General features: G+C 38.8%; 1 protein-coding gene across 1 annotated transcript in view; it reads right to left on the bottom strand.

The window, feature by feature from the left end:
• The window catches only part of LOC133965309 (CUB and sushi domain-containing protein 3-like), a 205,497-nt gene that overhangs the window by 164,062 nt on the left and 23,962 nt on the right, over positions 1–17,473 (bottom strand). The window contains exon 3 of the mRNA XM_062399793.1: positions 5,194–5,306. Coding sequence (XP_062255777.1) covers positions 5,194–5,306 — 113 coding nt within the window. The remainder of the gene's footprint in view (positions 1–5,193; positions 5,307–17,473) is intronic.

Here is a 17,473-nt window from a genome sequence, read left to right as displayed (position 1 = left end):
TCTTGTGGAATCAGGGCCCAATTTGGGTTGAGGGAGCACACGCTCTCTACATTTTGGGTTTAACTGAAAACTTTCCTATGGTTGTGTTGCTCAGATGAGCTCTGAACCTGCTTCTATAGACCCAAAATGCTGTGGAACTCCAGCTCCATTATTTTGTATGGGTACTGTTATTAATACCATTATTACATCTATAATTGTCACAGTTATCATTATCATTATCATTATCCCCATAGCAACCTGACTGACAGGGATTAAATACAACAGTTACACAAGTGTTCCCACTCTCTACCCCCTCTATCCCTCTATCCCACCTCTCAATTTTTTGGAAACATGAATTCTTTGCAATATATAGCCATGTTTGCAACTGTAGTTAATACCACAGGGAAACGCTGAGAGTAGAGAGTTGTTAAATATGTGACCATGCATCTCATGGGAATACATGAGAGAGCACTATATTTGCCAGGATTACTGCCCTTTGCCTACACTACCACTGCACAAATGGGATGGAGGCCTGTCAGGACAGAGTGTGTAAATGTAAAAAAAAAAAAAAAAGCTAAACTAAAGAGGAAAGAACCCATTAGAGACGTTGATGTAAACTATTGGTACCAACTCCTCCCTACTGAATATTAGTGTGTAAAAATATGTTGTTTGAATTCATGTCCATACAATTCATGTTTTGCTTTTTCTTCTAATCTAATAAAGTTGGTTTGGAGTGCCTTTTACTGGTGAACCAGAGCTTTAACCTGAACAGAACTCTAAATTCAGCTGCCAGATGTTCCAGGCACATCCAGCAGATTGCTCTCAGCCAAAAACATGTGATAACATACAAATTATTTTCCAGGATGATTTCATGTGATCCCAAGAAAAGTAAACATCTTTACTTGAATTTGATGGTATGATACGGTGAAGGCTCACACAAAAAAAGTGCTAATTGTGCAGCATGATGCACAGCTTTTTAGTGAATTGACATGTGCATGCTTTTCTGATTAATGCAGAAACTAATTTGACCCCACTTGAATACTAGTGGTGATTATCAGGCATTCATGGCAATAATCATTAGTCTATGGCGGTTGTTCTATAGAAAACTATATAGAAGAACAAAACCAAATACTGACTTGCAATTAACAGTTTTGAGAAACTCACCACAGGTCCCTAATTAAAAAGTAACAGATGCATCCCATCTGTAATTATAGAAGCACTGACTCATTGCCCTTTAGTGTAAGGAAAGTCATAACTAATGTCTCAGACAGATATGGTCCAAGAATTAATTCACGGGAGAGCGTCTGAATTACTTTAATCACATTTAATAGTTGCAGCTACTTAAAGCAGTTGCTAAAGATAAGGCCTCTCGTTTTATGCAAACAAAAATACTGTACTTCAATTTCAACTACAGTAGCTGCAAATGTTTGGAAAAAAGTAGTACTTTGAACAACAGCCTACACTTGAATCAGGAGTTGAGCTTTTATGAGGCTTTGAAGTTTCCCCTAAAGAAATGAAGTGTTTTAGACACAGTGTTAGCCCTGAGCTAACAAGTGTTGCTGTCTAGAGGACCTTAAATAAAGTGTTGATAAAACTGAACCTTGGGAAAACAGCTGCTCCTAAACACCAGGGGCTGGGCTGAAGCTAAACCAAATGAAATCCTGTACAAACTTCACCTCGGGGTGGGTAAAGAGATGCAAAACACAGTGGGTACTGTGGAGTAGTTAATCTCACAAAGAATCACCTCATCTTCAAAATAAAGCTGGGTTGAAAACAACGCATATGGTGCTTAACAAAATACACAATGTTATTTGGAACGCTAAAGAAAACTCAATACAAAACAACATAATGTTGTAACTGGGTGTTTTACAAGGTGAAACCATGAGTAAAATCAGCTGAACTGAATGCTTACAAGGCATAAATACAGCCAGTTAGGCTGTCCTCTGCATTTTTCACCTTAAGCTGCACTCAGAGAGGAGAAGAGAGACGGTCTTGCATTATCCCCCGCAACCGTGGTAACGAGTACGTTTTATGAACTAGTAAATGAGGTAGTTGGGTGCGAGATTTCTCTGGGGCTGAGCTATTTATTTCGCCTGTATATCTAATGACTCTGTAGCCCTTTGAAGAAGATGGGAGTTTTGACGGAGTGGCAGTGTTTGTGAGCACCCGAGCAGCACACTTTCCCCACAGGAGCCTCCTGTGTATACTGCCTGTCTGGCTTCTTAGCGGGCTTCTTGAGTGGCTGCTTAGCTGGATTTTTCATGCAGGCGTAAAAATAAAGAAATAAGAGTATTGACTGCACCGACATGTTGGTAAACAACATGTCAATGCTCACACGCAAGCACGAATGTTAGAATAAGCACTTTTCCAGCTCAGTGGACCATCTCCATCACCACAGAGGGACAAATGAAATGATTTGGTGAGAAGAGACGGAATAATTTTTTCAGGTCAGCTGTCTTTTAAGACTCTTCCAAAGAAAGGGCAGGCTGAAATGGCAGTGTGACAGATTTTAGAAAGGCACAGGAATGTGTTTTGTTACAAATACACAACCTTCAACAAAGGGCAAGTAGATAGCAGTACTCTGAGCTCCAATATGTACAGGGTAGCTGCAGCCTATCTCGATCCCTTGCCACTCTTAGCTATTTGGCTGTGTTGTAGAAAAGCCCTCATCTCTCAGCTCCTTAATAAATGCAGCACAAACCTTTTAGGCCATGCTTAAGGTTGCAAGATCACGCTGTCAGCTTCGTGACAGTGCAGGAAAGTCGGCACTAATCAGGAATGAAATTCAGAAAAGTTGGAGCTGGTTTTCTTTCAAACATACTTAGCAAAAGATTGACAGGCCTTCAACAAATTACATTCCATCTGGTCGCGTCCTTCACTGTGTCCTTAGCATGTATGCAGATTCAAATCCACTTAATTCTAGTCCTGACTCAATCATCTCTGAGAGTCTACAAGAATCACACGTTTTCAGTCATGAGAATGAGCTGCACATACATATTCATGTGTATGATTGTAGCTAACGACATAAGCATAACAAGGATGAAAAATATACAGCGATGGCAGTGAGTTACAATTGTTTGCAAATGAGTATGTTATGGATAGGAGCGGGGAATGTGTTTACAATTCATATTTGTCTGTCATAAGGGTTTTTCAAGATAAACAATGGAAATTTATGATGATTGTGTAGCTAGTGGGCCGAGTTGGGAGCATTACTTCAATACAGTTTACATAATACTTTGGATTACTTCCACATTGTTTTACATTATGTATGTATCACTATCACAATATACTTAACCCAGGAGTCGCTCTGATGATGCTTCGTCTGGAAAAATCCCAAATCCCATTTTTCCTTGACCTTTATTTTCCAAAGAATCATGTTGGAGTGAAATCCAGTAAACAAGATAAAAATAAAACAGAATCGACAGTTCCATGGAACATTTTGGTTTCACTTTGCTGTCTTGCAGTTAATCCTCTTACAAATTAAAATAGCACAAGAAAAGGCCGTTTTTATCTCCTCCGTTTTCTCAAGGCCTCAAATGTGTGAAAAGGATATAAATAACAATAGAGATAAGAAAGAAAATAATCCTTTAATGTAATATTGATTTGAAGAATGTACATGTTTTCTGATTAACCCTTACCCGTTTTAATATACACCTGCAACTTACACAATTACTCCTTTATTATCCTCTAAATAAATAATTCCATTCTTTTTTAAATTTAGATGACAATGACCGGGATAAACTCACCTTTACTTTAATAACATCTCAGATTCATTCTCTGTAGGGTTTTACATTCACATTTTATACAATACTATGCAACACACTGTTTTAAAATTGATAGCACCATCATACCGGGACATCTGGGGACACGTCTGTAGAGGTCTCAAGTAAGCAATAGCATGCTACTTATTGTTCAAATATTTATGCTGTGCGCTGTGTACCGTGTAGTAACACCAGGGTACTAAAGAATGAGTAACAGTGATAACAAACTGAGCTGTATATGTTATGGTCTACATATTACCATATCACTGCCTTGGCTACGATCCTTATCCAGACAGCTCCCAAACATTAAATGTGACCAAGGAGCAACAACTAGATGTTAAATAAACAGTGTGACACTCCCTATGTCCTTATTGGAAAATATTCTCCACTGTTGTCATTACTCCTCAGTACTGAGAAATGGCAATTATTTGTCATATACAAGAAAATGTGATCAAAATCTGCATGAAATTCTGTCGATGATGAATCAGGCAAAAGATTGAGGCAGAAAAACAAGATGTAATTCAACCTAGGCCCCCACTGGAGACAGAGAGGGAGAGGGATAAGTGGATACAAGAGAGGGAGAAACAGAGAATCAAGAGAAAGAGAGAGAATGAACACAGATGGACAGATGGAGATGGGAGAGGACCTGGACTGGCCAGGTCTAGGGCAGGTGGGGAGATGAGGGGGGTAAAGGTGGGATAGAGAAGGACATTGTGCAAGGGAAGAGGAGCGAGCTTAGAGGATGGGGTCAGCCTGTTAGAGCTGGTGAAGGTTAGGGAACAGAAAGTATATAAATAATAAAGAAAGGTGCAGACAAGCAGCACATGGATCACAGGCAGGAGGAGGAGGATGAAATGAGATAAAAGGAGAGCAGAGACAAAACACAAACCATCATTAAAAAAAGGAAACAGAGAAAGAGAACTAGAGATGGGTTAGAGTTGGAGTTCATATGTGAAAGGAGAGGGGGAAAGAGTAGGGGTGAATGAGATGTTCGCAGAAGGATAGTTCACAGTTAGAAAGCTCCACAATGCACCCCCCTCTGCTTCACCTCAGATAACTTGGTACATCCATTAGTTCAACTAATTCCCATCGCCATCTGCCATGCAATTTCACATTCACCTCTGGAGTCACAGAAAAGGTTCAGGACGTTGGGAGGAGGGATTCTAATTTGGAATATACGAGATTCATTTGTTTAATTGATGTCCCTTATGTTTCCATAACTCAGCAGTGGAAGGAGTCCTGCAGGAAATCAGGTGGAGTAAGTGTGATCACACGTCCCTCTCTTGACAATTAATGGTGTCCACTTCACCTCGCAGACAGATTTTTTTCCTCAATGTGGAGTTTGAGGATCCGTACTTATCATATTCTCAAACCTAAATTGAAATGTTTGTCATATTTCCTATATTCCTAATGACATTTAAAGACAAAGAGCAGAAAATAAGGTTTTCCTTACCTTCATAAGCTGCCTTAAATCCATGAGCGCTTACTGCAAAGTCACTGGTAAGCCTCAGTGAAAAAATGTTACCAGAACTGGTAACAGGTGGAGGGATGGTAAATCCTGTTAACCTGCAGAAAAGAGAAACAGAAGTCAATGCTAAATGTATGGTTAATTAACATCATCACATTTAAATCCAAATGAAATAAAAATGTATATTTTGCATTTTAAGCTGATACTTAATAAATGTAGGAATAAGGTTTGGATTAAATCTAATATTTGTAATGACAGTCCAATTATACCTCAGTTGAAAATTATAAAAACTACTACTGTGGTATAACATTAGCTTTTTTCAGCTTCCACAAGCAAAACTACACACATTTAAGAGCAGTTATCTACAGCAATAGATGCAATTGTTCCCTGTTGTGACGACATTAACCTCCATTTGGATTTTACTCCAAATGATAATGATTCCACTAAGACCACGCAGTTAAAAACTTGTGAGGCTGAAACCAACATAAACAATACCTGGGTCTGTTAAATGTCTATCATTTCTGTATTTAAATCAGAAAAGCTCTCACACAAAAAAGTACCATGAGAGACTTCAAGTCTCACACCACCACCGACTTTGTGCACTGTAGCATTTTGTGCTTAATAAAATAGAACTGCTCTGAGAATAGTGATGCAATTTGTCCTCCAATAATATAGTGCGGACTATATAATCAAAACCCAAGCGAGAACCCTCTCTATTGTTGGATGGTGTTTGAGGGCTGGCAGCAGCATTGTAACAGACTGCTTCATTACTGCATTTCAAATTAGGTGCAGATCCAAACAAATCCATTTACTTTCACGACGTCATAAACAAGATGTGTTGCTGACCGCTCCTCAGCGGCAGTTGCTGATGTTCTATCGACCTTGCACTGCTGTAAGCCAGGCAGTGCAGAATGCACTGAACTTGTGCATGAAACAAAATGTCTTCTTTTCTATTGCCATCTCATTTCCTCTTGTTATTTTTCATTGCTAGTTTTGGGATCGTTTGTGTGTCTGAGCCTCTACTTGACAATAAGCCCGGTGAATAATGTCTGTCGTAGGCCAAATGTGGGGAAGCAGAAATCCCCCCAGTGACAGCGAAGAAGAGGGTGCTGTATTTACAGCTTCAATAGAGTTTCCAATTACAGCTCTGTGAACTGAGCTGGTCTCTTGCAGTAAATAATTAGCCTTTATCGCAGGTATGCCAAGATGTTGCTAAAACTCAACAGCTACATGAATGCATGCAATTTTGAATACAAGAGACAACTGAAAACGTAACCTTATTGTAAGATTAATCACATAAAAGAGCTTTGTACTGAATTTGCATGCCATCATGGTTAATGAATAATTATGCAAAGCTTGTGCTTCACAACAAAAGTCTTTGTATTGTAAATACAATATTGCTGCTCTACATTAAAAGTGCCCTGAGATTACTTATTTGATGCCGTATAAATAGACTTGTCTTGTTCGGAAGTAAACACACGGGACAGAGGTAGCACAGTAAACACACTGAAGCCATTTGTGCCACTTTTTAAAATAATTTTACTTGTTAATGTATGGTTAGACAATATCTAAACTTGGCACAATCTAAATGTTAAAAAAGCTTGCGTCAATGGGCACAAATCTGTCATAGGAACATGTCTGTTGGTGCTAAAGCTTTACAGAAAACACAACACTCACAACAGTGACAATCAAAAGCAACAAAATATGTGTAGAGATGGAACACGCTTAATATTCAGTCTCTCACAGCATAGCTCAAGTCATATCTCACATTAGGTTGGTCCAACTTTGCTTCCGTTCAGAAAAGTGACAAAGTCACATTGAAAGACAGGTATGTTGACCCTTGTCTTTTTACTCTGGCCCACTGCTGTAACACATAAAGAAACAAGCCCTAAATCTCTCATTCACACGACAAGTTAGACAACCAGGTCTCATTGCCATTCCAACAGGAGAAAAGGGGCTGGAAGGGTCCACAGCACCAGTTCCATGTGGGAGAGAACTATTTTGAGAGAATGAGAGTGACGTTTAGCTGGTGACTCTTTAAAATCGCGCTTCTCACCAATTCTGGGGAAGGGTTTATCCACGGGGAAGCTAATCATTAGCTAATAAGAGCAGAGCAGTCAAGTGGCTGTAGAGTTCATGCTTTCAAATACGTCAATGGTACCCACTGGGATGAGTGCAGCACATTTACACAGTGACGCTAAAAAAACTTTTTGTATTATTATTGAGCTAATTCTACAATTAGTTTAGCAGCAACAGTTATGGAGATTGAGTCTACAGAGGAGAGGAAAACATTTACTGCTATGGCAACATGGGACAACAGGACTGGAGACAACAAATGCAGAGATGTGGCAACATTTACAAGATAATATAAAGAATAAGGCCATATGAGGGTTAGGGTTAGGGTTAGGGATAGCATTGCTGTTTAGCAGCCTACAACATCCGATATCTGCAATAAAAAAAAAAGGTAAATAAAAATCTTGCAAAACTGAAACTCAGAACCTTTTATGGCCTTAGAATAAATCCTTTCTTAGATTGCACGATATAGTAAGGAAATAAAGATGTCAGGGGGTTAGTGTACATGAGGGGAAGACATCTTTTCTGAGGCTATCAGTGAGAAGGATTATGAGGTGGCAGTCTAGGCGACTGACTTGTTCAGAGTTCTGCACCCAAGGACTTATTCCTGATTTAGAAAGGTCATGTCCCAAGTTGTTCTCATCAGGCTGATGCAGGATTCATTAAAACCTCAACAATCAACATCTCAAACCATAGACATGATAATCTGCAGCTGCCGAAAAAAAACATCATTTGAAATAATATGGTACATTTTGTGGTTTGTGTGCAGCATTTGGAAAAGAATAGGATTTTTGTGTAAAAAAGAACCAGACGACACTCAAGTGACTCTCTGAGACATCTTACTGTTTTTTTTTTTATTTTATTTAAAACCAATGAAGCACATTCTGACCAAAAACAAGTCTAAAAAAAACAAACAAGAGACCTGTGTCATCTGGTATTCACTGCTGCTTGTTGCTTTGGCAACAGGAGCATCAGGTGAATGGTTGGAAAATGTCATTAACAAATAAACACCATGGGGGCTGCTGTCTTCTCAGAAACAGGAACCTGTGACTTGGAAATCAGATACAAGTCCACAAACTAAATCACTCTTCTATTTGATGTTTTACAAAAAAAGACATTAAATAAGGGATTACGCCCTAATCTAACTTTTGGAGATAGGCCAGACTCTCTGGGGCACTTTCATTTTCCCTTTAACTTCAGAAAATAGAAATAGAGCAGTTCAAAAAATTAAAGTTTGATGTTTGGCAGTTGGTTTGGACTATAATCGTAATAATCATGTTTGTTTTACCTCTCAAGGATACTTGATAATTAAACAGTATGACAAACAGTTAATTTAGATCAGAAGATAAAAATAAAATAAAAATCAGCTTAAAAGTGATATCCGACTTCCCCATTTTAGGTTAAAAAAGTAAGGAAATATAATATAATTGTATGTGTTGTTGTATAATCCTTTCCCAACCTTTTTCCACAGCCTGAATCAGTTTCTGTTTTGTCCGAAGGCTTTTTCCCTTCATCCCTGATTCAAATGATATCTTCGTACTATCTAGAAACTATTTGTAAAGTGGTATTACCTGGACCAATTATTCCTCAGTCTCATGTTTCAATATTTTGTAAAGATATATCTCTATGTTGGGGTAAATATTAATTGTTTTAAAAGTACTGAAAAGTTTTTGGAATAAAGGTCATCACCACTCTTAGCCAGTCAGTAAAAGGATTTAATTTGACCTGTGAATGTAATTGAAGCTGCTGCATCACAGGAGGTCACAAAAATACAAAATTACTTGCGTGACAGTCATTTGATGACTTCGCTCAAGGCTGTTCATACACTATCATTGTGTAGTCTTCACAGTGGCAGACCATGCAGTAATTATGATTTCCTTCAGGCAAAAGTGTGATGGGAACTATTATGAATTTGATCAAAGCCTATTCTGTTCATTCATTTAGTCATTCTAAATTGAACTTTGTGCAGCTCCACAAATAGAAATGCCAGTGCTGCATGTCTGACTCAGATACAAACTAGGTGTTGTGCATCTGTGCTGGACTCTACCAGGTCAACCAAAAATGTCAGTGGTGCTTTTGAGGCACCTGATGTCTAAGCAAATATGACGCCTCACGTTTATGGATCAGAGCAACACCAGTGGCAGCAGAATGACGATGCGTGCCTGAACAAATAATGCCAATGATTGCATGGACAGATGTAGCCTTTCCTTCCACCTGAACACACTACATCAGCCCTGAAGGTAGCTGTCAGACATTCCCACAATCTGATTAGAGTGTCATGGTAGCTGCATTCTGTAGAGACAGACGGGAATGATGTCCCTCCGTCTATCTGACTGTCGTCTCCCTACCTCGATATGTCTCTCCCTCTGTGTATTAAGCTCTTTGTGTCACAATGTGTCTGTCTGACTCTGTTTATTGTTGCATGAGGTCGCTCCTATTCTCTGTTACATTTCCTGTTTTGCTGGTTCACCCTTTGGGTCTTTGTTTGTCTTTGCCAACCTCTGTGCTGCTGTACTGCTCTTTACCCCTTTGTGTGTCCTGTGAAAGAAGAACAAAAACAGACAGTGGGGGAGAGCGACCTTAAGTGTTGTGACTGATCGTACCGAGTCACTGACAATCAATGTGTACCACTCGCCTTTAGTTTATTGTTCTAAAGAGAGCAAAAATAAGGGCCTGCTACTTTTATAAGGTGAATAATACCCTGCTGGCTTTCTTCTTTTTTTTTTTAAATACATGGGATGATTAATAGATGTGTTTTGCACTGACATGTCCTAACTCATTAAAGCTGCCAGACACTGACATTGCATTTTAATAATAAAGGTCAAAATACACTATTAATTAATTCTTGGTTTCTCTGTCTAATAAGAGTTAAACATTTTAAACATATTAAATTGTTTATAATATGCGAAGGAAAATGTATTATGGAGAAAGTCTTGTGAATGGTAATAAAGTTAATAACCTCATTCTGTCTATATAAACTCATCTTTAGTCTTGCCCCATATCAAATGATGTCCTCTCAGCGGAGCATCTCCACATCTTCCTAAAGATTTAATCGTTTCATGGTTAGGGTTGGGTATCGCATAAACTTTATCGATAGTTTTTCCACTTATCCCTACCGGTTCTTATTATCAAGTCCCCATTTTGATTCCAAAATGGTAAAAAAAGACGTAAAATGTTTAAACAACTAGACTGGACCGATGCACAGTAGCTTTGCTTCCTGTTACACCAGGTTAAAGGAGGTAACGCCTTGTGGTAGATAGGTAACATAAAAAAGAAAACCACACAATTCATCTCAGAGGATTATCAGACATGCTCAATAAGTCCAACCCAACTGTGTAAATTAGTAGTAACTAAGATATTGCAAGGCAATGTTGAAACTTTTTGCCTTGATAACCAAACATCACAGTCGTATTTGTGGATAATTATTAGAAGGACATTTTCTAATTGTTTCTCTAAATTAATATTACAGCAATAATTGTCAACTTTAAAGTAAGTAATGAATATAAGTCTCTGATATATTCCATAGCAACACAGCGGAAATCAGTAGCAGTTGAGACATTGGTAGATAATAATGTTTTGAGCTGCTTTTTGTGCATCTTATTTAAAGGAAACCTACTGATATAAATCATACAAGCCATGTTAGTCAGCTTTTCCTTGAATGCCAGGGAGAACGGTGTGCTGTTGCCGTCGCGGCTCCCGCGACGGCAAACGCTCTACTGGAGGTGCTAGCGAGATGCTACTAGAGCTATCTGAAGATGACACACTCGGGCTCGGAGACTGCAGGACATTAAATGCTATACAGTCTTTCAGATCAACGAATGTTTGGTGATATTCAATGAGCAAGCTGACCTTTATCACGGTTCATCTTAGCCATGTTGGCCATGCATGGGTCAAGTATAAACAAATGTTTGCATGGTGCGTGATGTAGTCAGGTAGGCAAGTCCTAGCAGATACATACAGCATCCTTGCAGTTTCGGAATCGATAATTCTATTTATTTTAAGGGTAACCAGTACTTGGCATTTTGGATTTGGTTCTAAATCACATCAGAGTTTTGCTTCCCATGCCTAGTCATAGTTCAAGTACTCTTCAATACAGATAGATTTTGCACTGATTTGTTCATAGCTTTGCTGAAAGAGAGTTATTCATTGTGTATTTCTCCACCCTTGACACCGATCTGAATGGGTGAGGAGGAGAAGACACTAGAACTAGATCCGATTTAGGTCATCCAGGTTGGAGGAGAAAAAGGCTGGAGCAGATAAATAAAGCACAGCACAACCATTAATATTGCTTTGATTTCATAATAACCTTGTGCTACTTTCACTTATTCAAAAAGGAATTTTTCTAAGCACCAATGGATTACAAGTTTCATTTATTTCAATGCATGTAATCCTTTACCGTTTGCGGCATTTATGATGCTCATCCTCTCACAATGACATTAGCCAACTCTGTTCCCTATATGGCCACAAATGTGTTTCTTTAGTTCATGAGATGACGATACGCAGCTGCATAATGTTTCTGAACTGCACCATGTTCTCTCCATACAAACACACAATTTAGACATAACCACTTGACTCTAGTGACACCACTTGTCCTATGACTAGTACATCTTAGGCTGCAGGATTTTATCACAGGGCAGAAAGGAGAGAAGCAATATATCAAACATACTGGTGAAGAATCACAGAACCAGCTGAAAGACTGGGATAGCTGGAAACTGATTTATAAGGTCAAGGGTTTTATGTCTGTGAGGTATGAAAGGTAAATCTCAGGCTCTATGCTTCTGCTTCTTGTTGCTGGAAATGTCAGTTTCCAAGTGGTCACCTAGACTTTGGCAGCCCCTGGCAGTTTCACAGAGAACCCCCCAAATAAATTCACACTTCTCGTAACATGAAACACCTTTAATGTAGTGTTTTATACTGTTTCTTTTCATTCTATCGCACAACACATTGTCAACCAATAGCTGCACTGGCCAGGAATGACTAAGAGGTAAGCTGGCACATCAGTGGCCAGTTGGACCACAAACAATAAAAAGTATATTATGCATGTTTTACCATGATAGGCAGGCGAGCACAACTTAAACCACTAGTAGTATATGCATTAGCGTTGCATGCTCCCACAATGCAGTTTTCAGCAGGCAGGCAGAAGTCACATTAACTGGCCTTTTTGTGTACCAGTCACGAAAGTGTGTTGCATATGTGTTTACTACGGTGGCCCTGAGAGCTCAACGAACAGCAACTTAAGAAAACACATGCAAGTTGACAAAACACAAGCAAAGTAAGATAACATCTTCATCAATTTTACAACACAACACATTACAGAAACGCGCTGCAAATAGACACACGCGCTGAAAATAGACACACTCGCTGCAAATAGATGAACGCGCAGCAAAAAGACGAACGCGCAGCAAATAGACGAACGCGCAGCAAATAGAGGCGTCAACACAACGGAAGTGTTTCCAGAGGACAGGTAAAAGGGATGGACACAGGAGACACTAAAACGTCCAATACACCATACAATTTCGATTCCGCAACCCGCGGCTGTACAGTACAGTGTTCTGCATATGTTTCGCGATCACTGAACTTAACGAATCACTTTTCATATTATTAACATGAACGTAACGATGAACGTGATTGATCATCATTGTATCAGGCCCTCATGAAATACCAGGAGCGGGCGTTTGTGTGTTGTGTGTGTGTGTGTGTGTGTGTGTGTGTGTGTGTGTGTGTGTGTGTGTGTGTGTGTGTAGCGGGCTGACCGGTCTCGGGTCTCGGGGCACCGACCCCGCCCACTCGCTCAGAAGAGGGGGCAAAATGTCTCCTCTGATAGTAAAGGTTTCAAACCCCTGCACACTATGGACAATACATTTCCTCACAAACAGGGGCTTGCTTGTTAGCACAGCTTATTCAGTTTAACAGTAGAAGACGGCATGTCTCTAGATCGGACCATCTTCAGAGCTCAGAGCTCACTGTGGCTCGGCCACACGCACACACACACGCACACACACACACACACACGCACACACACACACACACACACACACACACGCCCGCTCCTGGTATTTCATGAGGGCCTGATACAATGATGATTTCAAAAATGAACGTGACCGTTCAATCACGTTCATCGTTACGTTCACGTTAATAATATGAAAACTGATTCGTTAAGATGCACAACACTGTACAGTACAGCCACTGTAGAGGGGCTGAAGAGCCGCGTTCGGCCCCAGAGCTGCGGGTTGCCGACCCCTGTGCGGAACCGAAATTGTATAGTGTATTGGACGTTTTAGTGTCTCCTGTGTCCATCCCTTTTAGCTGTCCCCTGGAAACACGTCCGTTGTGTTGTCGCCTCTATTTGCAGCGCGTGTGTCTATTTTCAGCGCGTGTGACTAATGCTGCGCGTTTCTGTAATGTGTTGTGTTGTGAAATTGATGGAGATGTTTTCTTACTTTGCTTGTGTTTTGTCAACTTGCATGTGTTTTGTCAACTTGCATGTGTTTCTTAAGTTGCTGTTCGTTGAGCTCTCAGGGCCACCGTAGTTTACTCAACCCCCTTGATCCCAGATCAAATGTATGTTAAAGACCCTTTAGCATCATCCTCTTTGCTTCATACTTTTTCATTAATTAAAATGTTGTCAGTGCTAGGATATAAACTTTTTAGTTATGGGAAAATTTAGGTATTGTATAAAAGGTAAATTATGGCAAAAATATGCTTTGCTGGGCTGAAGCTACAGAAACAAAGCCATCAAGCAGCTTATAATTTTTCCTGAGCTACAACTCGCTGAAGGATTTCATCTTTTAACTGTCGGTAAGCAAGCTTGCAGTCCTCACATGCAACCATCGTAATAGCTGATTTTCAGGGCCCCATAAAAAAAAACAAAAAACATGTTCGATTGACACAGCTAGATGAAAGTAAACCAACAATCGTATATAATATAATTTAAAAACTAAAATGGCCAAACGTTGACTATTTTACCTTTTATCATAATTGGACCATGCTAAATGCAGTTGAAGACAGTAAAGGTGTGATTTGCAAAATTAATTTAACATAAAGCTTGCCCCAATTTTACAGCCTATAATAAAAACACTCCGTCAAAATGTAATAACAGGTCTGGGTCTGCATAGAATAGACGCGTCAGCTTGCTTTTCAGGTGAATCCATGCGTAGCCACCTTCCCGATGTATCGACGCACGTTTTGAATAACGACTTATTTACTTAACCGATGACGCCGATTAACCTGCTAATGTTGGTAGATTTTGTTTTTGGTGAGTAAATCTAAGGAGAATACGTTTCACAGTGGCTAATAAAAGTTTGGACCAAAATAGTCAGGTTACAAATATTCTTCAGTCTCTACTGCTTGTTGATTGATTTAAGGGCCTCTATCTGTTTCCTTAATGAGGAGGATATGGTGACGGGCTGTGCCGCGTGTGCAAGGTAAAAACAGAGAAGCACTTTGTCTTGAATAAAAGATTAGTAACCATTAACACAGCAAATATGACTTTACCTGTGTGTCTATGTTTCAGCTCTTTCAAAGCTTCTCCTCTTGCCCCTGAGTTTCAATTCACATCACAAGTTGTTCAGCTGAAAATCAAGACGAAGATTTCTTGAGCTGAACGCTTGCTTTTATTAATCACTGATGTATATCTTCATCATTTTGCTTCAGACTTTGCTCTTGCCTCTTAAACTTAGTGCTGAACATAATACTTTATCATCACAATGAAATACTGATTCTGGGAAATGGTTGACATTCAACGGGAAAAAAAACCTAACCCTTCATTTAAAAAGGGATTATCTGACTTATCTGCCAATTGATAAGGCGAACATGTCAAGCAGGAGTTTAATAATCCATGTAAAGCAATGAACCTCAGTAGGAGGATGTGCTTGGTACTCATTTTTCTGTTGTGTCAAGACCTATTCTCCATCTTCCAAGTCACCTGACTCTGGTTTCATTGACTACGGGAAAATTCTTAAACATCTACAATTACATTTTCTGCGATGCAGAGTATATTGTAGTTTGAAAAAACACAGGAATTTCCTCAACATCATCCAGCCAGTTACAGGAATATTTCCAGAGAACAGATGTTGCTTTACTTTCTGAGACAAAAACTTTTTCAGTTTTCCTCTTGTTTCTCTGTCATTTTTGTTAATTTCATAAGCTGATCAAGAATGATTGTGATTGTCATTGTGCATTTAGAAGCTGCTTGTCAATCACCGGCATCAAACTCAAACACTGCAAACTCTGAACCCTTAAATCAGATAAATTATGCTCATTCAGATAGACTTCTCTTGTAGATTAGTCATGGAAAATGAGAACTGTGCCAGATTTCCTTTTGTATCATGCAGTAAAAAAGGTGCAGCATGACATTTGCATCACTTGACTTTGCACATACTGCGATATGGCTACTGAAAATCCTCACACCCTGGAGACAATGCTCAAACTATATATATATTGTGCAGCCCTAACAAGAACTGTATGACATCTCCCTAGAGATAGGATCACTATCAAGATTCAAATCAATATTTTTCTTCCTCTTAATGGTGTTGAACTACACTTGAAATATTGTACTAATGGTAAACAAACACATATACTATAAATGTGAGGACCCATGATGCTTGGCATCTAGTAAAGCAACAGCTGTCAACGTAATTGTATAATGACAGCAGCAAAAAGACCACCATAATGAGGTCATTATTTGTGCAGGGCTACACTGGAATTAAAGGCTTTATTACCCTAACTCTCCGCCCGTCCTCTACCATCTTCAGCATATAATTTCAGCACAATAATGAGTGCTTCAACCAGTCATTCACAGGCACAAGGGATTGAATGTAATATAAGTGCAGCACCGAGTGAGAGCGATGGGAAAAAAATTCATAGAGCAAAGAGAATACATAGATCAATAGGGAGACACACTTATCAGGTATATCACGGGAGTCGCTTCTTTTTCATGTTAAAAATTCATTGTCGCTTTTGTCGTGCTCTCTTCTGAATTTCTGACTTAATTAATTAATGACATTAATAAATTAAAGGCCTCTTTAATCTTTATCAAGGTTTCTATTTATAATTACCCTGGAAGAGGTAAGAAAAGGAGAGAAAGGTGTTCATTATGTTCACCTTCTTATTCATTCCAGATGAAGTAACACATCAGTGAACGAAGGAAAGGAAAAACCACAACAACTTCAGGTGTTGCCATATGGATATGAGCATCTTTCACAACAACATGCTGGAAAACATATGTGCTGCATCTTTCTGAAGAAAGTTAAACAAAAGTAAGAAAATACAAGATAAGAAAGCTTGTTTTTCTCTTTCGGAGCGATTTCAGTTTGGAGTGAATTAATTGAGGAAGAGCAGGCATTCTACTGGCACACACTTTGGGCCCTAGAGGCAAAGCAAAGATTTTGTTGTGGAATAATTTTCTGGTGCCACACAACACAGTCTCACACTGGGAGAAAATCCACCACTTGGAAAAAACACAAATGTATGACAAAAACACCAAGTAAGACATTGCTATTTAAAGGTTTGGGTTGGATCTGGCAAGCCCCATCAAATCTGAGCCCTTTGCTGTTTGTCCTTCTTTCATATTAGTAAACATGAGTAAACATTGTTTTGTTTTTTGCTGTGGTATATCCCTTATTAACTGATATTGACTTTCATAACAAACCTGTTTTCTCCATTTGATATTACAATACCAATAATATCTAAAGTAATTAGGAAGGAGTAAGAACTGTTCTCCCAATTACATACATGGATAGTGCTGGGCAATAATAATTGTATTGCCAAATAACTGTTTTTGTCAATATTCAAATTAATTAATTTAGTTAATTGACATCAACACCAATGGGATTCTTATTATTTTCGTATATGTTTCCATAATGAAGCATATTGCAAAAAAAATGCATTTAATGCCATAATATGGATTTTAAACAACAACCAGCCCAAAATTGATACATTTGAATATTCAAATTAAATCATCTTAATTCTTTATTTGTTTTAAACATTTCTAATGGATAGTATATAATATACTTTCTAAAAATATCTGCATCCCTGTCTAAGTCTAATCAAATAAGATTTGGGATTAAATTGTTTAATGATCAATAAAAAAACACATTTAGATGGCAAAGTTTCTGTATCATCAAAGATTTATGTTTTGTAGTTTGTGCCTTTAACAGTAAACACTGCTCTGGAAAATAACATGCAAATTACA

This window comes from Platichthys flesus, chromosome 11 (genome assembly GCF_949316205.1).
Source record: "Platichthys flesus chromosome 11, fPlaFle2.1, whole genome shotgun sequence".
NCBI classification, from domain to species: Eukaryota; Metazoa; Chordata; class Actinopteri; order Pleuronectiformes; family Pleuronectidae; genus Platichthys; species Platichthys flesus.
Note: the sequence above shows the minus strand (reverse complement) of the source record. Positions and strands in the feature narration are given on the sequence as shown.